At 45.6% G+C, this 26,634-nt stretch overlaps 1 protein-coding gene across 1 annotated transcript in view; it reads left to right on the plus strand.

Moving 5' to 3' along the window:
- SPTAN1 (spectrin alpha, non-erythrocytic 1) overlaps positions 1-26,634 on the plus strand; it is a gene marked incomplete in the record, with an annotated part of 2,849,969 nt that overhangs the window by 523,896 nt on the left and 2,299,439 nt on the right. The window contains 1 exon segment of the mRNA XM_044058813.1: positions 21,950-22,094. Coding sequence (XP_043914748.1) covers positions 21,950-22,094 — 145 coding nt within the window.

Raw genomic sequence — 26,634 nt, forward strand, 5'->3', positions numbered from 1 at the left:
GCTCTCTCCAACCAAAACTGGAACAGACAGTCAAGAGAAGGTAACCACTCGCAACACCCCACTCACTACACATAGATCAACTAAACCAACACCCACACATAAAATACCAAGACACATACGGAGGCTCTGATTAAAAATCTAAATTTTCCTAGGCAACAGAGACTTCCAAAGCAGACACACAAGCAACCTCCTCCCAGCAACACACCCCAAACAACACATAGCCAACAAACTCGGTGTGCCACACAACCACAGCCCATAAGACAAAACATACCCAGCACACTAGTGATAGGTGACTCTGTAGTCAGGCACACTGATGTCCCACTCACCAGGCTAGACAAAGAGAAGGTTACTGTCAGCTGTTTGTCAGGTGCCAGAATCCGCCACATAATGCATGCACTCAGGTCACTAAAAGGCAAGTACAAATGTGACTCTGTCATAGTCCATGTCAGTGTAAATGACCTGAGCCGTACCTCCCTGGACTACATGAAAAAAGACATGGAAGAGCTCTCTCTGATCTTGTAGCCCAGGCAGGTATGACCCCATCCCCGAGTAGCATCCTGCCTTCACCAAAAATTATACAACAGTACAAGAATAAGATGATCAACTTCAAAAATTGGCTAAGCTTCTGGTATCATTCAAAGGCAATCTTGTATCTGTCTGCCTGGGATGACATGCTTGACAGGTCACGATGCTTCACCAGAGATGGCCTGCACCTGTCACGCCTGGGATTCAGAATATTGGCCAAGGCTCTTGCCGCCCCTAGAGTGCCTTTTTAGGCAAGGCTCAAAAAACAAACCCACCGCCATAAGAATTACATGAAACAATGAGGGTAATGTTGCTCAACGCTAGGAGTCTAAACTTCAAAATGCAGTCACTTGAGGCACTCCTCAAAATGGAGAACATTGAAATTTGTGCAGTAACTGAGACCTGGTTCAAGGCTCCTGAGAGCACCCCAGCACTACCAGGCTTTAATTCATACCACATGTTTTGGCCACAAAACCCAAACCAAAACTCGAAGGGCAGAGGTGTGTCTATATTCATCAAGGACATCCACACCTCCAGGCTAGTTGCAAAATACGATGCCATTGAAATCATCCAAGTGCAACTAACCCAGGGCAAAAATGCATTCCAAATTGCATCTCGTTATAGATCCCCACCATGACCCAGGACGCTCATTCCTCGTTCCTGGGGACATTGGAAAACATGAGGGTCCAACCAAATACCATAATGATGGGCGATTTCAACTACCCCAACATAAACTGAGAAAACTACTCTTGTACTAACCCCCCTTGCTCAACTATTCCTGGAGTTCATAAATTCTTAACGCCCTGGATCAACTTGTCAGCGCCCCCACCAGGGGCAACAATATTTTGGACTTGGTCATTACCAACCTGGGTGACCGGTGCTGAAGGCCCGATATAAACTCCTCGCTAGTCAGATCAGACCATAAACTAATCATCCTAGATATCCACATCCCGACCCCACCCCCACACAAGGAAACCATCGTAAAAAAACATTTCCAAAGCAAACTTCACACTTCTCAAAAATGAGGTGACTTAACTTTGCGATGCCCCTGCAGATGGATAACACAGTCAATACAGTCACGACTGCTGAATCCTACACAAATGCACTCTACAAGCACCTGCATGAGTGCATGGATCATGCTATCCCCAATAAAACCAAGACATTGTCCTCCAAAAAAAAGGAAGCCGATCTGGTGGTCCCCTGCCATTAACAAACTTTACAACAGAAGGAAGAAACTGTTGCAAAAGAGAGTAAAAACCCAGGTATGGAGGAACTCACTGACGAGCCTCAGTAAGAAACTAATATCTATCATAAAATCCTCCAAAGCTAATTTTGAAAGAAAAATTGCCACGGATTCCAGACACAACCACAAGGCATTCTTTAACTATGTCAGGAATCTCCATGGCAACTCTCAGGTCTTCACGGAGCTGCAGTAGAACTGCAGAAAATATACAGAGCCAACTGATATTGCCAGCATATTGGCAGATGGGTTCAGTGCAAACTTTACTCCCCCCTCACCCCCCAGTGGGCCTATAACTATACCAGATGGTTGTAGAACCCCGGCAATCACAAACACACAGGCAAAAATAGCACACACTAAAGCCAAAAACAGTGTCCATGGGACCGGACAACATTCTAGGCTGCGTCTTACATGGACTCCAGAATGAACTAGCCCCCACCTAAAATCCATGTTCAACCACAGCCTCACCACAGGCTATGTGCCCACAGAATGGTGCACAGCAACGGTTATCCCACTCCACAAAGGAGGAACCACCACAGACCTTGGGAAGTATAGACCTATTAGCCTGACAAGCCTGGTCTGCAAGGCCATGGAACGTATCATTACAGACTTCCAAAGCAGACATCCAAGCAATCCCCACCCTCAAACAACAACCACGTATCACATACTTCACAAAGTCAGTGTGCCACGCAACCACAACCCTTAAGGCATAACAACACACCCAATACACTAGTAATAGGTGACTCTATTGTCAGGCACACTGACGTTCCACTCACTAGACTGAACAAGGAGAAGATTACTGTAAGCTGCCTGTCAGGTGCCAGGATGCGCCACATAACACAAGCACTCAGGTCACTCCAAAACAAGTACAAATATGACTCTGTCATTGTGCATGTTGGTGTGAACGACCTGAGATGTACCTCTCTGGACTACATGAAAAGAGACCTAGCGGAGCTCTCTGATCATGTAGCCCAGGCCGGTATGACCCTGACCCTGAGTAGCATCTTGCCCTCACCAAGAATGATGCCACAGTACAAAGAGAAAATTATCAATTTTAACAATTGGCTAAGCTATTGGTGTCGTTCAGAGGGGATCCAGTGTATGTCAGCCCGGGACGACATGCTCGACAAGCCACGCTGCTTCGCCAGAGATGGCTTGCACCTGTCGCCCTTAGGCTTTCGAATACTGGCCAAGGCTCTTGCCACCCACATAGTGCCTTTTTTAGGCAAGGCTCAAAAGACAAACCCACCTCCATAAACAACACAAGTAACCAGAAACTAAGGGTAATGCTACTCCATGCCAGAAGTCTAAACCTCAAAATGCACGCACTCGAGGCACTCCTTAGCATGGAGAAAATCGATATCTGTGCATTAACAGAAACCTGGTTCAAGGCTTCAGAGAGCACCCCAGCATTATCAGGCTACAACTCATACCTTACCTTTCAGCCCCAGAACCCGGACCGAAATCCAAAAGGGGGGGGTGTATCCATTTTCATAAAGGATACCCACACCTCCAGGTTAGTAGCACAGCATGAGGCCTCGGAGACCATCAATGTGCAACTAACAGTGGGCAAAGCTTCTTTTCAGATCGTAGCTTGCTACAGATCACCTACCTTGTCTCAGGATTCCCACTCAGCATTCCTGAGAACATTGGAAAAGGTCCTACCTAACACCATGATATTGGTAGATTTCAACTACCCAAACATTGACTGGAATAACTACTGAAGTACAAACTCCTTTGCCCAACGCTTCCTAGAGTTTATAAACTCAAATGCCCTGGAACAGCTGGTCACCATGCCCACAAGAGATGACAACATATTGGACCTGATCATCACCAACATGGAGGATCAGTGCTCCACACCAGAGGTAAACTCCTCGCTGGTAAGATCAGATCATAAACTAATCACACTGGACATCCACATCCCGACCCCACACCCAGTCAAGGAAACCACTGTGAAAAACTTTTCAAAGGCCGACTTCACACTTCTCAAGACCGAGTTGGAAAGTTTCAAAGCCCCCTTGCTAAAGGGTAATGCTGCCCAAACCGCAGAATCCTTTGCAAATGCATTCTATGAGCATCTACAGGAATGCATGGATCGAGCCATCCCTAGTAAAATCAAGACTCACTCCTCCAAAAAGAGGAAACCAGTCTGGTGGTCCCTGGCCATAAATAAGCTATATAACAGAAGGAGGAAACTATTGCGTGATGGAGCAAAATCCCAAAAAGGAAAGGCATCACTGATCAATACTGGCAAGAAACTACGATCCCTCAAAATCATCTAAGGCCAGTTTCAAAAGAAAAATTGCCCAAGACCCTAAAGATGATCACAAAGCCTTCTTTAGCAATGTCAAGAATCTAGGTGGCAACTCTGATATGCTCTGCACTAGTGCAAAATGGCAAAAAATACACTGAACCAACTGACATTGCCAACATTCTGGCAGACAGGTTCAGTGTAAACTTCACCCCCCCTCCCCCAAAAGGGCCCTTGTCCATCCCAGAAGAATGCAGAGCCCCAGACATCATAGACACGCAGGTAAAAACAGCACTCTCCAAAGCTAAAAACAGCATCAATGGGACCGGATGGTATCCCAGGCTGCGTCTTACATGAGCTCCAAAGTGAACTAAACCCTCACCTAAATTCACTGTTCAAACTCAGCCTTACCACAGGCTATGTACCCAAAGAATGGCGTACAGCAACAGTCATCCCGCTCCACAAAGGTGGTGCCACAACAGAATCTGGGAACTATCGCCCTATAAGCCTGACTAGCCTGGTCTGCAAAGCTATGGAGCGAATCATCATGGAACTCATAAACAGAAACATTGGGAACCTCCAGACACTGGACCCTACTCAGTTCGGCTTTGTTAAAGGCAGATCCTGCCTCCTAAATCTAGTTGACTTCTTTGAAACATTTACAAAGGCCATAGATGAGGGAAAGGTAGTCCACACAGCCTACCTGGACCTTGCCAAGGCCTTCGACACCTTTCCCCACTCTGGCATCATAGATAAGCTCACCAGCTTGAACATTAACCCCTATGTCATGAGATGGGTTGCCAACTGGCTCATGGATAGAATGCACATGGTCAGAGTTGCGGGTGCCATGTCTGACTCTAAACCAGTTACAAGTGGCGTCCCACGGGGCTCGGTCCTGGGACCCCTCCTGTTCGGTATATACTTCTCTGGGGTACAGGCAAGCACGGGAGGATTATGGCTGACAAAGTTCGCAGATGACTGCAAACTGGGGGCCATAATTGACTCTCTGGCTGACACAGACATCCTCCAGAAGGGTCACGCAGAGACAGATACCTGGTGTCAGAACCATGGCCTCAAGCTAAATGCCAAAAAATGCATAGTCATCCCCTTTGGGAAAAACAAAGTGCCCACGAATTATCACATAGGTGGTAATCCACTAAGTACGGAAGATGTAATTAGGGACCTGGGGACCCAGGTAGGTAGCAACCTCTCCTTTGATAATCACATTTCCAGAATGGTTAGAAATTCCTTCTTTGTAGCCTACCTAATCACGAAAGGGTTCACATCTAGATTGAGAGGCCCCTCTACTCATCACTCATTAGGCCCGTAGTAGAGTACAATGCCCCATTTGGAATGTACCTTACTCGACACCTGCAACAGCTGGAAAGACCACAGACGTACCTCACCAAGAGGATCATGGTCCTCAAACAGATGCCCTATGCAGCTCGACTAAAGAAACTCCAGCTGTACTCAGTTGCTTTACCGCCTGCTCAGAGGTGATCTCTGCCTGACGTATAAGGCCATGTCCCACCTGGAATTATTGGACGTGCTCCACCTCAAGAAAACCAAATCTCTTAGAGCCACATGCTCCAGTGAATTAAACCTCAGCACAACAATAAACAGGACATGCTGGAGGGATAGATTCCTGTCCCAGAGACTTCCCTCGCTCTGGAGTAGAATCCCAGTTTATGTTAGGCAAAGCCCCTCACGGACTCTTTCAAGAGAAATCTTGACGAGTGGATGGGAAATCGTAAATTTACCTCTGGGATCACTTCAATGGCCCTGCTAGACAGAGGCCCAGGAAACTAATTCAAAAGGGAGGCAAAAGCCAACACATTCTGGCTAGGCTTATAAATGTCCTTGGGCAGATAGCCTAGCACCTACCTACGAATCTAAGCACTGGTCCTTCCCTACACCTAGCAGACAGGGCCACGGTAAGCCCAGCAGGGACAGACCACCCAGGCCCCTACCCAGGGGCAGCAGAGAACCAAACAGTGGACCACTTCTGCCCCAAAGGCAGGGAGTTCTAAGCTTTCCTTCCATGGCAAAAACTCTGCGACTCCCTTTCTCTCCTCTGCCCTCCTTTCACTCACCTAAAGCTAGGAGGAAGGCTATCCCTGTGCAAAGAAAATTGGCTTTCAGTAGCAGTGGTTTCTAAAGATCATTTCTCAGGGATACAAATTATCTTTCAATGAACTCCCAATTCCAAGAGAGTACCCAGACTTGCCTCCAAATCTGTGGACAGAAGCATTGAAACAGGTCCAAACTGTCATATCCCAGGGGGCAGCAGAACCTGTCCCCTCAGATCAAACCGGCAAAGGCTTTTATTCTAGACTATTCCTTGTTCCCAGAAAAGAGGGCACTTGGTGCCCCATCCTGGATCTATCCATTCTGAACACCTGCCTGGTGGTCCCTAAATTTAAAATGCTAACTTTGCAGTAGCTACTGCCTATGCTGACAAAAAATGCCTGGCTAGTGACCCTAGACCTAAAAGATGCCTTCCTCCACATCCCCATAAGGGAATTCTGCAGGAAATTCCTGCGCTTCAGAGCAGGCTCACAACACTTTCAGTTCTTTGTGCTACCCTGTGGCATATCTACTGCACCCAGAATATTCACCAAATGCTTAGCCTCGGCCGTAGCATTTTGTGGACAGAGAAATATACAGATTTACCCTTATCTGGACAACTGCCTCATTGAGGCAGAGTGCAAAGAAAATTTGCTCCAGTACCGTCTCTTTGTCAAAACCTCCTTAACTTCCCTAGGGTTCACCATCAACAAGAGGAAATCAAAGCAAACACCCTCCAGGAGGATCATTTTTTTGGGAGCACTGCTGGACACAGTATCCCAAATGGCCTTCCTATCCCCAGAAAAGCAGAGCTTCCTGCCTCTCTACTTTAGCTAACTGGCTTCCAGAAGTCACCTCACTGCGATGAAGTTCCTGCAAGCCTTGGGGTAAATGGCATCTTGCATCCTTCTAATTCCTCTGGCCAGGCTTCACATGAGGAAACTTCAGTGGTATCTAAAGTACCCTTTGGTGTCAGCAGTCTCCGCCTCTAGAGACCTCTCTTCCTCTGATCCCCTGTGTAAGGGCCGAGTTTCTCTGGTGGGCAGGGGCCTGTGCCAAGAACAAGGGTCTTCCCTTCATCTTCTGCCCTTCTGGGTAGACCATCACCACCAACGCCTCAGACATTGCTTAGGGTGCTCACCTAGCAGGCAGGTGCACCCAAGGTCTTTGGGATTTCCAGCATCTTCCCTTACACATCAATCAGAAGAAAATGATGGCAGTACAAAAGACTCTGACATCCTTCAAACCCCATCTCAGGCCAGGGGTTCTCCTTATCAAAACAGACAACACCACAGTAATTTGGTATATTAACGAACAGGGAGGGACCCAATCTTACCCTCTGTGCAGGCTAGCCATGAACCTCTGGCTGACAGCCTCCTCCATGGGATTACGCCTAATTGCTCAATACCTACCAGGGATCAACAACACCCTGGCAGACCACCTAAACAGAAACTTACTGGACCCCCACGAATGGCAGCTCCACAGAAAAATATTTTTGTAAGCCATTCAGGACTGGGGAACTCCGTAAGTGGATCTCTTTGCTTCGCACCTCAACCACCAGCTGAAGAAATTCTGTACCAGGGAGTATCGCCGCCTAGCGTGGAAGGTGGATTTCTTGACCTTCCCCTGGAACTCCCTCTTTGTGTATGCATTACCAAGGTACTGATCAAGATAAGGGAGGAGAGACCAAAGGCCATCTTCATTACTCCAGATTGGCCCAGACAACATTGCTACCCTGACATTACAGCCTCCCAGGCAGCTTCCACTGATCTCACATCTCTTGACCCAGGTGGGGGGGTGCTACATCCAGACTTGCAGACTCTCAAACTGTCAGCATGGCTAATATTTTAAAAGCAAACAAGGGGCCCCTGTTAAGCAAACAGGTCATAGACATTATCACAGAAGCCAGAAGGCTCAGCACCAGAAAATCTTATGCAGGGAAATGGAAAAGATTCTGCTTCTGGAGCCAGTCCAGAGGGGTCAGTACCTCACAACCTGCCATCCCTCTTATCCTGGACTACCTAGCAGAGTTGCTCAATAGTTGCCTTTCCTTCTCTTCTATTAAAATCCATGCGTTAGCCATTTCAGCTCATTTTGATACAGATCAGCCCCTCTTCTCACATGCTATGATTAGAGTTCCTCAGTGGGGCTTTGCCAGCTTGGGACCTGAATTTTGTTTTAGAAAAGCTAACCTTATCACCACTCAAACCTGTGGCTTCAACAGAATTGAGATACCTCTCCTGGAAGACTGCTTTCCTACTAGCTATCACCTCAGCCAGAAGGGTTTCAGAACTTCAGGCCCTCATGGCCATTGAGCCCTTCCTTTTCTATGCAGACAGGGCCTCCCTGAGGACTAATCCCTCCTTTATGCCCAAGGTGGTTTCTGATGTGACCCTCCACCAGGCCATACATCTACTCACCTTCTTTCCTAATCCTCAAAACAAGGGGGGAAGAATTTTGCACTCAGCTAGACATGCACAGACAGCTCAGATACTAAGTGGACTGTACTAAACCCTTCAGGAAAACAGACCAGCTTCTTGTCAGCTTTGCCCCAGGGCAGAGGGGAAGCTCATTTCCAAGCACTGTATCCATTTCTTGTACAGACTACATGGGAAGCCACCCCTAAGTCTGCTTGCACCCATTCCACTATGGCAGCATCCACGTCCACAGCATTCCTCAGAGGAGTTCTCACTAGGGACATTTTGGAAGCTCCACCTGGACCGCTGTCCATACCTTTACTGAGCATTTCCACCTACCTGTTTTCCCCAAGGCTGGTGTAGAGTTTGCCTCTGCAGTTCTGCATGTCATACTGACGCATGACTAGGTCTCTAACTAATCCTTCCACCCCTCTCCTCAACTTTGGCAATCCTTCCACAGGTGATGATTGCAACAGTGAAACACAAAGAACATAGTACAGTTGTGTACACGTAACATAAATGTAGATGTTCTAGTGTATTCAGTGTTGCAGTCCTGGTCTCCTTCCCTCCTTCTCCCTTATATCCTCTTTACTTAGGGGGGCATAAGCTTCTCATGGTGGCTTTTAGCTACCAGGACCACTTTACCATATTTCCTTGTGCTTCTGATGGGTTAGGGCAAGAAAAACTGATGTAATGGTGTCTGCTGCCTTGCTTTGTAGCACTGATGACCTGACGTCAGACTACAGGTGACAGCAACCGATGCAGAAAAACATGGACTCTGGTATTCGGGCCGGCTGAGGGCTACCACAGCAGGGATAACCCACTGGTGATGACTGCAGCAATGAATACACTCTAACGTCTACATTTATGGCAAGTGTATACAACTGAATTTTTCTACCTTCTTCATTCTTTAGCCAAGGGCAATCGCCACAAGTTACCACACAAGGTGGACATACTATCTCAGCAAAAGGGATCTTTCATTCACCCTCGGCTGCAAATGCTAAACCTGACTCTGGGTGATCAACTTGTAATCCCTTACAGACAGCTATAGGCTAAAAATGTGCTTCCAATCCTGAGGTAGGCCAGGAAACCAACTTCTAGAAAGACATACCTATCTAAATGGGAAAGATTCATAAAATGGTGTCGTCTTAAGGACAGGGACCCTTCACAGACAGACCCCTCCCTAGGCCTTAGCTATGTTTGTGATCACATTAAGGCTGGAATAACTTACTTCTCTGTGGAAGTCCACCTGTCAGGCGTTTCAGCCTGCCTACCCTTACAGCCACCCCTGTTTTCCAGGCAGGACTTTAAAGTTTTCCTGAGAGGGAGGTCCTATATATTAGACCACCAAGGAAAAAACATCCCTCCTCCCTAGGACCTCAACTTCCTTCTAGAAAAACTCTCCCTATCTCCTTTTGAGCTGGCTAGTATGGCCTCCTTATAAGTGTGTACTTGGAAAACCATTCTTTTAGTGGCCATTTCTTCAGCCAGAAGAGTGTCAGAACTACAGGCCCTCATGGCCTGCCCCCCTTACACCACCTTCCATAATAACAGAGTTACCTTACGCACAAATCCTTTCTTCATGCCCAAGGTGGTAAATGAACTATCCCTAAATCAGTCCATCCATTTACCTACCTTCCTCCCAACTCCAACCAACAGTGCAGAGAGAATCCTTCATTCCCTAAATGTACACAGACAGTTGAGATTCTATTTAGACAAGGCTAGGTCTTTCAGTAATTCTGACCAACTCTTTATCCCCTTTCACCCCAGGGCTCTGGTAAAGGCAGTCTCCAAACAAACCGTTTCCTGCTGGATTAGGAAATCTATCCTTTTTTGTTATTCACGCCATGGCAAGGTCTTACCTCCGGGTGCAAGAGCTCTCTGTACCAGGGCCATAGCTTCATCCAAGGCCTTTCTCAAAGGCCTGTACACAGCTTCCATCCTGGAAGCAGCTACCTGGTCCGCAGTCCATGCCTTCACCAAATACTACAAACTAGACCGAGTCGCCAGGGCAGACTTTGCCAGAGCAGTTCTGCAAGGATTCCTGGAATGCTCTACCTCCTGCTATTTCTCCTCCTACTTTGTGGTGCTCTCACACCAAAGTGAATACTGCAACATTGGAATAGAAGGACATAAAATAGAGTAACATCTTACCATAACAGTCGATGTCCTTCTCTTCCATGTTGCAGTATTCCTTCCCACCCTCCATGCCCTCTATTCTTCTCTTATTACAGGTTTTGGCCCCTGGTCACTGCTTCCACACCCTAAGGTTTATCTGTTCAGCCTTACAGTGGCATTTGTTTCTTTAGTTGACATGTGGTTATCCTCACAGGCCACTCCTGTGGGCTTCAAGATGTTCTTCGTGTTTCACTGTTGCAGTCATTACATTTGGGTAATCTGTTGGCAGGTTGCCCTCAGTCGGCCTGAATAACAAAGTCTTGGGTCTTGCGTCAGTTGCTCTCTCCTCTTCCATGATGTCAGGTCGTAAGGGGTATAAAACATGCAGCAGATGCCATTTTATTCTGTCTTTCTTGCCGTGCGGTGCCCAAAGCAGAAGCAGTTCGCAAGTGCAGGTCGGCCGACTCCTGAAATTTTCGTATTTGAGTTTCAGAACCGAAGTCTTCAAACTAAAGCTAAGTACCCCGTTGGGGAAATTTTTTCTTGCTCCTTACCGATCTCAGTAAAAGTTAATAATTGCATTACTTGTTGGAAGCAAATACCTCATAAGTATTTTCATTTGTACTGTATTCCTTGCCTAGGCCCTGATCACAACGTGCCTTGCTGTCAGTTTTGTACTAAATTTAACCAATGCATTATTAAGCGTCGGTATATTTTTGCTTCTAAATATTTTGGTTCAAGATTTAACTATCCTGAAATGTCGTCAGTTAGCAATCCGACTACCGGAGTTCACAAAAAATGCAAAGAAAAAGACAGAGACAGACCATCGAGGTCCAAAACCGACAACGAAGCTTCTCCTAAGCCAGTCGCCGGTTCGCTGTACTCAGTGAGGCGCTTTCGCAGCACCTGATACCCACTACTTTTGAGTCACAGGCCTCTACCTAGACCCATTCGGGGTCCGGTATGCCACGAGATTCTCAGAGTATTGAACCTGCAGATGTCTCTTCCTTGGATGGGTCCGGAACTGCTGAGCAGGCACCGGCTTCTGAGGGTGTTTTCAGGCCTCAACATTTTTATATTTGAGCCGAGGTACCGGAATAAATCTTTTGTATCCTGTATCCTGTTCTTGTGGTCTGTTTCATATATTAAACAGATGCCAGCAACAAAAACAAGGTCAAAAACAACTTCTGTGTCTAAAAAGAACCGACGTACGAGCCACATGCTCAGGCCCCTATGCCTAAAAAACAGATCAAAATGGCTGAGGATTTAATTACCTTGATAAGGGGTTCCCAGTCCCACCCCCCTGCTAAGAGGCCTAGGCAAGGCACTGATTATGAATCTTCAGATCAGGTTTCCATTTCTTCTGATTCCTCTTCTGATCAGGAATTTTCTGTTCCACCCTATGAGGATTCTGATGCTGAGGAATCCATCCTGTCTGCATCTTCTCCTGAGGATTACTCTGTTGGAATAACTTTGCATACTTTAAGGGAACATTTTCACTGGGAGAGTCAGGACTTCTCTGAATCAAAGAAGAGGCTTAGGGATTTCCTTCTTCCTCAGCATAGGCCTTTGGCAATACCTCCTGTATTGGACATCGTTGATCTGTTCTTGGAATCAAGCATGGCTCCTGATTCCCTGCCTCCGGCTCTTAGTAAGCCAGACAGATATTACAGGGTTCCTGACTCCCACAAATTTATTTTCAAAAATCCTGCTGCTGATCCTGAGACTATTTCTCAGGGTCCCAAGGGTGTAAAGGCTTCTACAGCCAAAAATCCTACCCCTTCTGATAGAGATTCCAGGGCGCTGGATAGATTGGGTAAGAAGGTTTATATGTCTGTAACCTTTGCAATTAGGGCTTTAAACTGCCAGTTTCATAAGCTTAAATATCAACAGCATTTTATGGGCTTACTGAAACAGAAAATTGTGTTGATTTCTGATTGTGTGGAAAGTAGAGTTACAGGATGTTCATCGTGTTTCACTGTTGCAGTCATCACTGTAGGGTTCTGCCTGCCGGCAGGCAGCCCTTGGTCGGCCAGAATCCCAAAGTCTGGGTCTGGCGTCGGCTGTTCAGTCATGCTTTCTGACGTCAGAGCGCCAGGAATACAAAGCTGCCAGCCGACACCATGTTCTCCAGTCTTTCTTGCCATGCGATGGAAGCAGTTCGCAAGTGCCGGTCAGCTGACTCCTGACATTTTTTCGTGCTTCAGTCCGAAGACTTACTTCTTCCCAAAGCTAAGTACCCCATTGGGGAAACTTTTTTCTTGCTCCAGTCCGATGTCAGAAAAAGTTAATTGCATTTCTTGTGGGAAGCAAATGCCTCATAAGGATTTCCACTCTTACTGTATTCTTTGTTTAGGCCCTGACCACGACGTAGCTAGTTGTCGGTTTTGTGCTAGATTTAACCAATGTACTATTAAGCGGAGGTACTATTTTGCTTTTCACTACTTTGGCAGGTGATTTAATTATAACATGTAGTCTGACACGCTTCCGACTACCGGAGTTCACAAATGACGCAAGGATAAGGAAAGGCCTCCGAAGTCCAAATCAGACGACGGTTTACAAGCAGAGCCAGCTACAGGTTCGGCCGTCGTCAGTGAGGTGCTTTCGCAGCCACTGTCGTCAGACATTTCAGAATCGATTGCCGAAGGACTCCCACGAGGAGCCAACTAGGCCTTTGAGTACTCTAGCTGCAGGACCTTCGGACAATGCTCCCTCGGATGAGTCCAGAGCCGCTGTGCAGGTACCGGATTTTGAGGGGGTTTTCAGGCCTACACAGCTTCTGATAAAGGCAAAGCCAAAGACAAAGGCGAAGACTTTTTCTAAATCAAGGACACCAGCCCAGGCCTCTTCTGATCCGGGACCCAAATCTCAGAAACAGCTGCTTAAGTTGGCGGAGGACTTACTAACCATGATTAGGGGTTTACATCCCCCTCCAGACAAAAGGCCAAGGCAAGAATTGGATTATGAATCCTCTGATCAGGCATCTATTTCTTCAGTGTCTTCCTCTGAACAGGAATATAATTTCCCTCCTTATGAGGATTCTGATGCTGAGGAATCCATTCAATCAGCTTCTCCCCCTGAGGATTTTTCTTTTGGGGAAACTTTACATGACATGAGGGAACATTTTCACTGGGAAGGACAGGAGTACTCTGAATCTAAGAGAAGGCTTGGGGATTTCCTTCTTCCCCAACATAGACCCCTGGCTATTCCTCCTATTATGGATGTTGTGGATGATGCCTTTTCTGAGGCTAATTTAACTCCTGACTCCTTTCCTCCAGCCCCTGCTAAGCCCGACAGATATTACAGGGTCCTTGACTCCCACCAGTTCCTTTTCAAAAATCCTGCTGCTGATCCAGAAACCATTTCTCATGGTCCTAAGGGTGTTAAGGCCAGCTCTGCTAAAAACCCTATTCCGACAGATAAGGATTCTAGAAATTTGGAGAGATGGGGCAAAAAAGTGTACACTTCTGCTACTTTATCTATTAGGGCTTTTAAATTGTCAATTTCATATGCTAAAATATCAGCAGTTCCTGCTGCCTGTTATGAAACAAAAGCTAGGTACCATTTCTGCATGTGCAGATAATAAGGAATTACACGATGTGATGCATGCTACTGAGCAAGTGGGAAAGCATGGCTTACACTGTGGTTTTGATGCCTTGGAGGCTTCATGCAGGGCGGCTGCCACTGGCAGTCATTAGAAGGCATGCTTGGTTAAAGGAGCAAAACTTACCTGATCAAGTGAAAGCAAAGTTACTAGATGCTCCTGTTCAGCATAATGTTTTGTTTGGGTCTAAGGCTGAAGAGGTGATAAAGAAAATGGAGGATAAGGCAAAAATCCATGCAAACGGTTAAGGATTTCGTACAAGTTCAGCCCCCAAGATTTAGCAGAAATTGGCCAACTAAAAATTCGTCCTTTCCCAGCTCGGACAGGCCTCAGAGGGGTAGATATAGGCGCTCCAGAGGGAGGGCCCAAGCTCAGACCTGTTACAGACCTAGACAGTGGAGTGCTTCCACCCCCAGGGGTGGAGAGGACAGACCTCAATCTTATAGAAAACAGGCTCAATGACTCCCCCTGCATGGCTCCAGGAACTTCTCTCCTGGAAGCCCCTCTAGGAGGAAAACTCTCTCTTTTTCAACAAAATTGGACTTGCATAACTCAAGACAAGTGGGTTCTAGATGTAGTTTCAAGAGGTTACAAATTCCACTTTCATACCTTGCCAAGACCAAACGGATGGCCAGACCTGCCAAAACACCAATGGGCAGAGGCATTAAACCAGGTGGGATCCCTCATGGCTATGAGGGCCATAGAACTGGTTCCACAATCGGAGACGGGACAAGGCTTTTACTCAAGGCTCTTTCTAGTTCCCAGAAAACAAAATTCATGGAGACCCATCCTGGATCTGTCCGTCACTTTCCTGGAGATACCAAAGTTCAAGATGCTTACTCTGCAGCAACTCCTGCCAATGTTGAGCAAAAATGCATGGATGGTGACATTGGACTTAAAGCAGGCTTACCTACACATCCCTATCAGACAGGAGTGCAGAAAATAGCTCAGGTTCAAGGACGGCTCGAAACATTACAAATTCTCTGCGCTGCCCTTTGGCTTGTCTACTGAGCCCAGGGTCTTCACCAAGTGCCTGGCACCAGTAGCAGCTTATTGCAGACTCAAGGGAATTCAAATTTACCCTTATCTGGACGACTGCCTTATTCAAGCAGACAGCAAGGAGGTCTTACTCCAGCACCTGGAATTTGTTCAAAATCTACTCAAGTACCTGGGATTCACTGTGAACATAAAGTCAAATTTGACACCCACACAACAGATAACTTTTCTGGGTGCTCTTCTAAACACAACAACCCAGATGACATTCCTGACATCCGAAAAACAACTACAGCTGGCTTCAACTTTCAAAACCTCGGCGTTAATGTCGCCGCTAACTGCAAGGAAATTCCTGCAGGCTTTGGGTTACATGGCCTCCTGCATCCTTCTCATACCAAATGCAAGACTACATATGAGAAAAATACAATGGTACCTAAAGTGTATGGTCCCAGCATTGCCACAGTCTAGACACACAGATTGCTGTCTTGCCTTGCCTACAAAAGGAATTCCTTTAGTGGACCATGGCATGTCTTCACAACAAAGGGAAAGCCTTCAGTCTGCCTCCAGCCAGCCAAGTGTTAACCACGGATGCCTCTGATTACGCATGGGAAGCCCACTTGCAGGGGAAAGGTCTGCAAGGTTTTTGGACAGAGGATCAGAAGCACCTACATATCAATTTAAAGGAGATGTTAGCTGTACAGGATGCCCTCTTGACTTTCAGAGATTTTCTACAGCCAGGACAATTACTGATACGGACAGACAACACCACAGTTATGTGGTACATAAGCAAGGGGGTTCACACTCCTACCCCCTTTGCAGACTAGCCATGACTCTATGGAATACAGCTCTAGCTTGCAAAGTGGATCTACAAGCTCAGTTCCTGCCAGGGAAACAAAATATTCTGGCAGACAGCCTGAGCAGGAACCTGTCAGACCCACATGAGTGGATGCTAGACACCCAAATATTCAAGATGATTACAGAAGCCTGGGGCTGCCCGGACATAGATCTATTTGCATCCCCCCTCAACCACCAGTTACAGATTTTTTGCACAAGGACATTTCACAAACTAGCATGGAAAGTAGATGGACTCTCATTCAGTTGGAGAAACCTCTCTGGGTATGCTTTTCCTCCACTACCTCTTCTTCCACGGGTGTTATTAAAGATCAAGCAGGACAAACCCAAGATGATTTTACTGGCCCCAAATTGGCCTCGTCAATTTTGGTACTCAACACTGATGAATCTATCCCAGGAGCCTCCTTGGATTTTACCTCAGATTCCAAATCTTTTGTCCCAAGACCAGGGCCAGGTTCTGCACTCTCATATCAAAACTCTCAGCCTGGCAGTCTGGCGAATTCAGGGTCTATGATTAATCCTAACCTTCCCAAACAGGTCATGGATGTCATCTTAGAAGCCAGATGGCCTAGCACTAGAAAATCTTATGCAGGTAAATGGAAGAGATTTTGCACCTGGATGCATGCTCAGGATTCGGATCCTCTCATTCCTAATATCCCATTGATTTTACATTACCTGACAGACATGCTACATAAGGGTTTATCCTTCTCCATAAAAATACACGCCTCAGCTATCTCTGCACATTACAATACAGATCCTCCAATCTTTTCGCATCCACTTAACAATATCTCAGAGGAGCAAAGAATTTAAGACCCCCTAGGACACCACCCATACCTGCCTGGGACCTCAACTATGTTCTGGAAAAACTCAATCTGCCTCCTTTTGAGCCTGCTGCCACATCTGATATTAAGTATTTATCATGGAAGACAGCTATCCTGCTGGCTTTGAGCTCAGCCAGGAGAGTCTCGGAGTTACAAGCACTCATGGCTGTGGAACCTTATATTATTTTTCACCAAGATAGGGTGTCTTTAAGGACTAATCCTACTTTCATGCCTAAAGTGGTTTCCAAAGTGGCTTTAAATCAAACTATTCACTGCAAACATTTTTCACTAATCCACAAAATAAGGGGGAAAGGATCTTGCATTCCTTGGATGTACACAGGCAACTTCGTTTTTACCTGGACAGAACCAAGGATATCAGGAAAACAGAGCAACTGTTTTTCTTGTGCAACAAATTCCCAAGGCAAAGCTATTTCAAAACAGACCATTTCTAAATGGATTGCTCATGGAATCAGGTTTTGTTACTCTCATCATGGAAAGCAAATTCCAGGAAAAATTAGGACTCACTCTACCAGAGCTGCTGCTACTTCAGCTGCCTTTCTCAGGGGAGTACCTACCAAAGATGTTTTGGAAGCTGCAACTTGGAGTTCAGTGCATACTTTCTCTAAGCACTATAATCTCCCTCTTTACTCTAAGCCTAGGGCAGGCTTTGCTTCTGCAGTCTTGCAGGGCCTTCTAGCCGACCCTTCTACTCTATCACCACCACCCTCTATCTCAGCTTTGGGATTCAACCCTACAGTGATGACTGCAACAGTGAAGACAGTCGAACATCTACATTTATGGTAAGTGTACACAGCTGTACTATTTATTGCATTCAGCAGAACAGGTTGGAAAGCATGCTTTGCAATGTGGTTTTGATTCCTTGGAGGCCTCTTGTGGGGCCGCCATTACTGGTTCTGTGATTAGAAGGCATGCCTGGCTCAAGGAGCAAAATCTGCCTGATCATGTTAAAGCTAAATTGTTGGATGCCCCTTTGCAGCATGATACTCTGTTTGGTAATACGGCAGAAGAGGTTTTAAAGAAAATGGAAGACAAAGCTAAATCTATGCAAACTGTAAAATATTTCTTGAAAGTGCAGCCACCTAGGTTCAGTAGACACTGGTCTACTAAATATTGGTCCTTTCCTTTGTCCAACAGTGCCACTCGGGGCAAATCCAGGCGCTCAAAAGGCTCCAGATATCAATCACAGGGTTCTTACAGGTCAAAGCAATGGGGTGCCTCCACCTCCAAATCTGGAGGAAACAAAGCACAACCCTAGAGTAAGCAGTCTCGATGACTTTCCTCTACCATCACCAAGTACTTATCTTGTGGCAGCCCCCTTGGGGGGAAAACTAGCACTTCATGCTCTAAGTTGGCAGTTAATTACCCAGGACAAGTGGGTATCAAATATAGTATCCCAGGGGTACAGATTTCATTTCCATTCTTTGCCAATTCCAAACAGATCTGGGCAGAGGCCCAGAAACAAGTCATGTCCCTCATGAATATGGGGGCTATTCAACCAGTACCAGAAAAGGAAAAATGACAAGGTTTTTATTCAAGATTTTTCTTGGTGCCCAGAAAAGGCAATTCATGGTGTCCAATACTGGACTTATCAATTCTGAACACGTTCCTGGACATTCCAAAATTCAAAATGTTGACTTTACAACAGCTACTGCCTATGCTAGGCAAGAATGCTTGGTTAGTATCTCTAGACTTGAGTCATACCTGCATATGCATATCCCAATAAGGGAATCATGCAGAAGATACCTCCGCTTCAAAGCAGGTTTTTTGCATTACCATTTCTCTGCACTGCCCTTTAGCTTGTCTACTGCGCCCAGGGTCTTTACAAAGTGCCTGGCACCAGTAATTGCATTCTGCAGACAAAGAAGCATTCAGATTTAGGCTTATCTGGACGATTGTCTCATTCAAGCAGAGGACAAGGACACTCTTCTTCAACATCTGGCGTTTGTAAAAAGGCTTCTAGCATGCCTAGGGTACGCCATAAACGAAAAGAAACCACAATTGGTACCCTCTCAAATAATTACATTCCTCGGTGCAAGCTTGAATACAACTGCCCAGATGGCTTACCTCACGCCAGACAAACAAAGGCAACTGACAACATACTTCAAACAAATGGCAACAAAAACCCAGTTATCTACAAGACAAATTCTGCAGGCTTTGGGATTCATGGCATTCTGCATTCTACTAATTCCATATGCGAGACTGCATATGAGGAAACTTCAGTGGTACCTAAAAGGTTTATGGAGTCAACATTGTCACAGCCTAGAAACAATGATTCCTCTCATTTCCTGCCTACAACAGGAGTTTCTTTGGTGGTCAGAGATATGTCACCAAAACAAGGGACTGTCATTCACTCTACCCCCTGCCACCCAAACCCTAACTACGGACGCATCAGACTATGCTTGGGGGGGCCCACCTGGCAGGGAGATGCATTCAGGGCAAATGGAGCCCAAACCAAATGCATCTGCATATCAACCAGAAAGAAATGCTAGCTATTCAGAATGCTCTGACAGCCTTCAAGGACTTACTTAATCAGGAAAACTATTGATAAAGACGGACAACACTACAGTTATGTGGTACATAAACAAGCAGGGGGGGTACACATTCCTACCCCCCTTTGCAGACTAGCCATGACCTTGTGGAACACAGCCTTGACTTACCAAATACATCTCCAAGCTCAATTCCTGCCAGGAAAGCAAAATACTCTGGCAGATGACCTAAGCAGAAATCTTATGGACCCGCACGAATGGAAACTGGATCCACAAATCTTCAGCATCTTAACACAGAAATGGGGGAGCCCAGAAATAGATTTATTTGCCTTTCCCCAAAATTATCAGTTGGACAAATTCTGCACAAGAACTCATCACAAAAAAAGCATGGAAAGTCTATGCTCTGTCCTTCAGCTGGAAAAACCTATCCGTCTATGCCTTTCCCCCTCTGCCTCTTCTCTCCAAGGTCTTACTAAAAGTCAGACAGGAAAAAACAAAAATGATCCTAATTGCTCCGGATTGGCCTCGCCAGCACTGATACCCGCTTCTAAGGAACATGTCACACCTTCCTCCATGGTACTTGGCTCAAATACCTCATCTACGGTCTCAGCAGAACTATCAAATTCTGCACACTCGGCTCCAAACTCTAAATCTTGCAGCATGGCTAATCAACTAATTATTCAAACCACACCTCTCAGTAAATCTGTGATGGATGTCATTTTGGAAGCCAGAAGGCCTAGTACTAGAAAATCTTATGCTGATACATGGAAGAGATTTTGTGCTTGGAACCAAGCACAAGGAATAGACACAGCAAAGCCCAATATTCCTCAGATTTTACAATATTTAACTGAGATACTTGACAAGGGCCTATCTTTTTCTTCAATAAAAATCCATGCCTCTGCCATCTCGGCTCATTACATCACAGAGCCTCCTCTTTTTTCTCATCCACTGCTTAAACAGTATCTTAGAGGGGCCAAAATTTTAAGGCCTCCCAGAAGAGCACCAACTCCTGCATGGGACCTCAATTTTGTGCTGGAAAAACTCACCCTGCCTCCTTTTGAACCAGCAGCTACTGCGGATATAAAGTTTCTATCTTGGAAAACAGCTTTTCATTTGGCAGTCACTTCAGCAAGAAGGGTTTCAGAACTACAGGCCCTCATGGCAGTGGAGCCTTTCATTTTATTTTACCCGGACAGGGTGTCCCTCAGGACCAATCACTCTTTTATGCCTAATGTGGTATCCAGTGTGGCTTTTAACCAGATCATTCACCTGCCAACATTTTACCCAAATCCGCAGAACAAGGGGGAGCGGATTCTGCATTCATTGGATGTACACAGACAACTAAGATTCTACTTAAAGGACCAAATCTCTAAGAAAGTCTGAGCAACTACTGGTAGCATTTGCTGCAGGGTCAGAGGGGAAGGCTATATCAAAGCAGACTGTTTCTAAATGGATAAGCCACTGCATTCGTTTTTGCTATTTGCACCATGGTAAACCTGTGCCCAAGGGGATCAGATCCCATTCCACCAGGGCTACCTCTACTTCAGCAGCTTTTCTCAGAGGGTTCCCAACCAAAGACATTCTAGAAGCTGCTACTTGGAGCTCTGTTCATACCTTCAGAAAGCGTTATCATTTACCTCTCTTCTCCAAATCCAGGGCAGGCTTTGCCACTGCAGTCCTGCAGGGCTTATAGCTGCTCCTAATGCTGTTTAGTTCCATCCTCCCATCCATAGCTTTGAGATTCTACCCAAATGTCATGACTGCAACAGTGAAACACGAACATAGTACAGTTGTGTACACTTACCATAAATGTAGATGTTAGAGTGTATTCACTGTTGCAGTCCGGGTTACCCACCCGCCATCCCCCATTATGTACCTTTTCTTTCCTTCACTATACTCAAAAGACTTTGTGGTGTATTTGCTTTTAGTTGAACGTAAAGTTTGTTTCTTAAAATGCATTTATATATGTACTGTTTATTTATATATATATTTTTGCTCCCCATTTGGGCGGGCACCTGACATCTGGGGCAAGAAAAACTGAATAAAATGATGTCGGCTGCATGTTTTATATACCCCTGATGACCTGACATCATGGAAGAGGAGACAGCAACCGACGTTGGACCCCCAAAGACTTTGTTATTCAGGCCGACTGAGGGCAACCTGCCAGCAGATTACCCAGATGTAATGACTGCAACAGTGAATACACTCAAACATATACATTTATGGTAAGTGTACACAACTGTACTTTCTGAGGTGTGTACGTACGACTGTCATATTTAAGGATTCTGATTTATGGCCCTGTGTGTGACGTCCTACGCACCTACAGTAACCAGGCAAAAAGCTTTTGTATAGGAGCTGACATTGGATCACCTGAGGCAGAAAATTCCACACCAAAGTGAATACTACAACATGGAAGAGAAGGACATCTATGGTCATTATAAGATTTTACACTACTGTTCTTTTCCTGGTTGCCATATTCATGTATAGCACTGCTAATAAACTTGCAGCCTCAACTTTTGCATTTATTCATGGCTATTTTCTTCCTTTTTGCCAGGGATGTGGATGAGACTATTAGTTGGATCAAAGAAAAGGAGCAGTTGATGGCATCTGATGATTTTGGCAGGGATTTGGCCAGTGTTCAGGCACTTCTTCGTAAACATGAAGGCCTTGAAAGAGACCTTGCAGCTCTGGGAGATAAAGTAAGTGAACATCTGTGAGGTAAAGTGATGCTGATAATAGCAGGAGGAAGTAGATGCTTTGTGTTTTATTGCTGCTAAGACTGCAGCATCTGCATTAGAAGTCTAGAGTTATTCTGCAAAATGACCTATCCTAGATTGTCTACAAGTACCACTGATTTATTAATCTGTTTCCAGTTTGGTTTAAAACACATTACTTGTGTTTCCAGCTTTTTTTTTTTTTTAACAGACACCTTTATGCTCAGAATAGGATGGTTTCATATCCATCCTGTACTTGGTTAAGTTTTGATAGTATGTGAGCCAGAAGAAAAAAAAAAGCAAAATATAATTTTGCCAGAATGAGCTTTTCGGCTCCATATAGCTGCAGCATAAGTAATTGGTAACTTTTAATGTTGAATTTTTGAATTTGAATTTTGAATGTTGAACTTTTAAATATTTTTAACTTTTATTCTACGAAGAGTTGGTTACTTACCTGCAGAGTCTTTCATTTCTCACAACTGTATTTTTTTCTTGTTATGGTTTTTGCTGTAATACCAGTAATCCCAGCTGTAGCACCGACCCATTATGGTACTGTGATGGATTCTTTTTTTATTATTTTTCCTTGATGTTGTTTACTGTTACTGTGTTGCCCTCTTGCTTTAGGTAATTGTGCATCTAACACAGGGGACCCTACTTGATAGGTCTGTAATTAGTTTCATTTTGTATTTGTAGCTAATTCAGCTTTTTTGTTGGAACCTTGGGACACAGATGGACAGTAGTCTCTCCTTTAATAATCACAATGTCACAGTAGTCAGGAAATCCTTCTATGTGGCACATCTCATCACAAAAGGTTTCTCGTCCAGAAAAAAAGAGGTCATTGTTCCCTTCTACTAGTCACTCATTAGACCCATTGAAGAATACAGCGCCCCTTTTGGTATGTACCTCACAATACATCTACAACAACTGGAAAGGCTGCAGAAATACCTCACAAAGAAGATTACCAGACTCAAACAGATGCCCTATGCAGAACGTCTCAAAAACTCCAGCTTTACGCCATCGCATATCGCCTACTCAGAAGCGATCTCTGCCTAACGTACAAAGCTGTTAAACTCAGAGTTGTTGGACATGCTCCACTTAAAGAAATCCCAGTCCCTCCGAGCTACATGCTCTAGTGACCTAAACCTTGTCACCACAATAAACAGAATATGCTGGAAGCATAGATTCCTGTCCCAGAGACTTCCCATACTCTGGAACAGACTACCTATCTATATCAAACAAAGCTCTTCATTAGCACACTTCAAGAAAAATCTTGATGATTGGATGGGAGATAGGAATTTCACCCCGGGGATCACTTCTGTGGCTGTGCTTGATAGGGGCACAGGAAAATAATTTTCTTGGGTGGCAAAAGCCAGGATATCTTTTTGGCTAGGCTTATATAGGCCTTAGGGCTAATAGCCTAGTACCTACCTATGAACCGAGGGGTGCCAGATTCCTACACTATCACATGCCATGACATCATAGGTTGCATTAAGAGAGCATAGCTAGCTTCTAAGCCCACCACCTGTCTTTGATTGCCTCTCATTTAGCCATGTGTTCTGAATTGCATGTTGGAGAAGTTACTAGGTTAAATTGCTAAAGCAACAAAGCCTTTAAAGTGTTAGTTGTTCTTGTACCAGCCTTATTGTCAGCAGCATTGGCACAGATAAAGTCCTGACTCTGACTTGGGCAAATGCAGTTCAACATATCTCAGGTGCTTGTTGGAGCTGGTGTGGAAAATGAAAGAAATGACTAGTCTTAGTCTGCTTTCCTGCTTCAGGTGGGAGGAGCATGTTCTCATGTTCGCATTCTCCATGATGCAATTCTCAGAGAAGTCCAGGGATTGCATGAAGGTTTTTTTTTTAATAAGGGTTCAGAGCCAGATTATTACATCATGTGGGAGACATAACATGTGTCAAAAGCTCATTGGTCTGTCCGTCTTACTACTTTCTCCTTTTTCTCTCTCTCACTTCCTGGTATGGCTGAGTCTAAGCCAGCAGGCTTTAGAAAGTGTACAAAATGTGGTCATAAGCTCCTTTCCTCCGATGGCCACACTGTGTTTTCTGCTTAACAGCAGCCCATCTAGATATCTCCTGTTCTATCTGCACAGGCTTTACCCAGCACGCGTTGATAGGAGGAATAAACTGATCCTCAGGAGTCTTATCCCTTCTTCCACTCCTCCCACTATGGAATCCACTTCAGGGGCTCAAACCTCCCAACAAGAAAGTGGCTGACAAGGGTTAGGACAAGAGGAAGCCTTCTCCTGACCAAGTCTCTGCTCCCACAGGAGGACCTCCAGCAAAAGCCCACCCGTCTGCCTTGTCTTCCTTGGCTGCGATCCCCTCGCTTCTCCCTGGAGCTGGTGGGTCCAAAGTTTCCTATTCTGGCGTCACCTGGGCACCACTCCAGGCTCAGGTCTGACAGCCCCTTTCTCTAGGTCCTCTCATAGTTTTTCAGAGTTTGAGGTGGACAGGCTCATGAGGAAATTTCTGAAGGCACAGATTCAGATGGGGGTTTTATCTGTTCCAATTCCCCCTGGAACCAGAGGTTCTCATCCAGTCTTTATGCTTATTTCTACCTCTCTGATCCATCCATTGCAATTGAGCCCTCGAGTCCAAGGATTACGAGTTTCAAGACATTGGTGCCGGCAGGTACCTGTACCTCGACGCTAACAGTCACCCTGAGCAGTTCGGTTCCAATGTCTTTGGGTCTGAATGACTCTTGGAACTGTAGCTTAGGAGTCAGGTCTGAGTGGTTTGCTTCAGCAGCCCCTTTTTCTGAGCTGTCCCTTCCATTAGTGCTTCAGCTCTTGCTAGTTCGGCTCAGACTCTACCTTCGGTGCCGAGAGCGGCGAGAATTCATGGGATATCTATGGAGCCTGCTCGACAGAGTTGACCTTGGGGTCTTGTTCACCCTTGGTGTTCAAAATAGTTGAGAGGGATGTTATTAGTGTTTCACTGTTGCAGTCCTCACATATGGGTTATCCAGCTCCCGGTAGCTCGCAGTTGGTCCAAATACCAGAGTCCTTGGTATAGGATGTCGGCTGCCGCCAGTTGTAAAACTGATATCTGAAAGTCAGGTATAAAAGGAGGCAGCCAACGCCGTTTCCCCAGTCTTGCTTGACGCGGAGCCCGAAGCAGATGCAATTCACACTAGTGCCAGTCGGCCGTTTACCTTAGTTTTGCTTTCCGACTACCAAGTTGAAGACTCCTTCAGATAAGTACCCCATTGGGGATCCTTTTTTCTTGCTTTAACGAATGTCGGATAAAGTTAATAACTGTCTTACCTGTGGAAGACAGATTCTGCACCGTGATTTCCATTCCTATTGTATAACTTGTTTAGGCTTTGAGCACGACGTCTCTAGCTGCAATCTCTTTGCTTCTTTTAAACCGCATACCATCTGCCGTAGAGCTAAGATTTTGTATAAGCATTTTGGAGTCCGGAGTAAGTTCTTCTGTATGTTGTCTTCTGGTCTCCCGACTTTGGTTATTCCTAGGAAATGCAAAGACAAGGACCGCGACAGGCCTAGGTTAAATCTGCTGACGACACACTGGTGAAATTGGTAGTCAGCATAGCGGTAGTCAGTGAGTCGCTTTTGCAGCCCCTGGAGTCTGCAGATTTTCAGCCGCAGGCCTCTGCTGAGACCTTTACGGAGTTCTCCATGCCACAGGGTGTTTTTTCCTCTTCAGACCCGCCACCTGTCGCCGCCTCAGATGGGTCTGGAGCCGCTTTACAGGCACCGGCTTCTGACGCCTCTTCTTTTCTAAATGAGACCAGAACCAGACCGACTACCTTAGTTCAGATTTCTGCAGTTGCTAGGCCTCCCAAGTTTTTCCGCAATGCTAGTAAACCTTCCAGCCGCAAACCATCACACAAACGAGCGTCTGCCTCCCCTCCAGTGCCTCAGTCCCAGTTGGTAAAGATGGCTGGTGATCTTTTTTCCCTGATTAGGGGCTCTCACCCCCCCCCCCCCTCAAAGAGAACTAGGGAATTATCTCCCGATGTTTTGTCTGTCTCAGATCCTGAGATTTCCAGTATATCTGCTCGTGAAGAAGGAAATTCTCAACTTTTTTCTGGCTTTGAGGATTCTGATGCTGAGGACTCTATCCCTTCTGCCTCCCCTCCTGAAGATGTTTCCTTTGGGGACACTTTGAATACCCTTAGGGAGCATTTTAAATGGGAATGTCAGGATTTTCCACAGTCTAAGAAAAGAATTTGGTAATTTTGGGATTTGCCACAGCATAAGCCTCTGGCTATTTCTCCAGTTTTGGAAGTTGTGGATGATATTTTCGTTGAAAATTCTTTAACTCCTAATTCTGTTCCTCCTGCTCCCAGAAAACTGGATAGGTATTACAGGGTTCCTGAATCTCGGTTCCTTTTTAAAAACCCTACTGCTGATCCAGAAATTATTTCTCAAGGGCCCAAGGATGTTAAGGCTACTATTGCTAAAAACCCTGTGCCTTCTGATAAGGAGTCTAGGGCCTTGGACAGGTGGAGTAAAAAAAGTCTATACCTCTGCAACTCTTGC

The sequence above is a fragment of the Protopterus annectens genome, chromosome 16.part0, assembly GCF_019279795.1.
Source record: "Protopterus annectens isolate FY-2018-M chromosome 16.part0, PAN1.0, whole genome shotgun sequence".
Classification (NCBI taxonomy): domain Eukaryota; kingdom Metazoa; phylum Chordata; order Ceratodontiformes; family Protopteridae; genus Protopterus; species Protopterus annectens.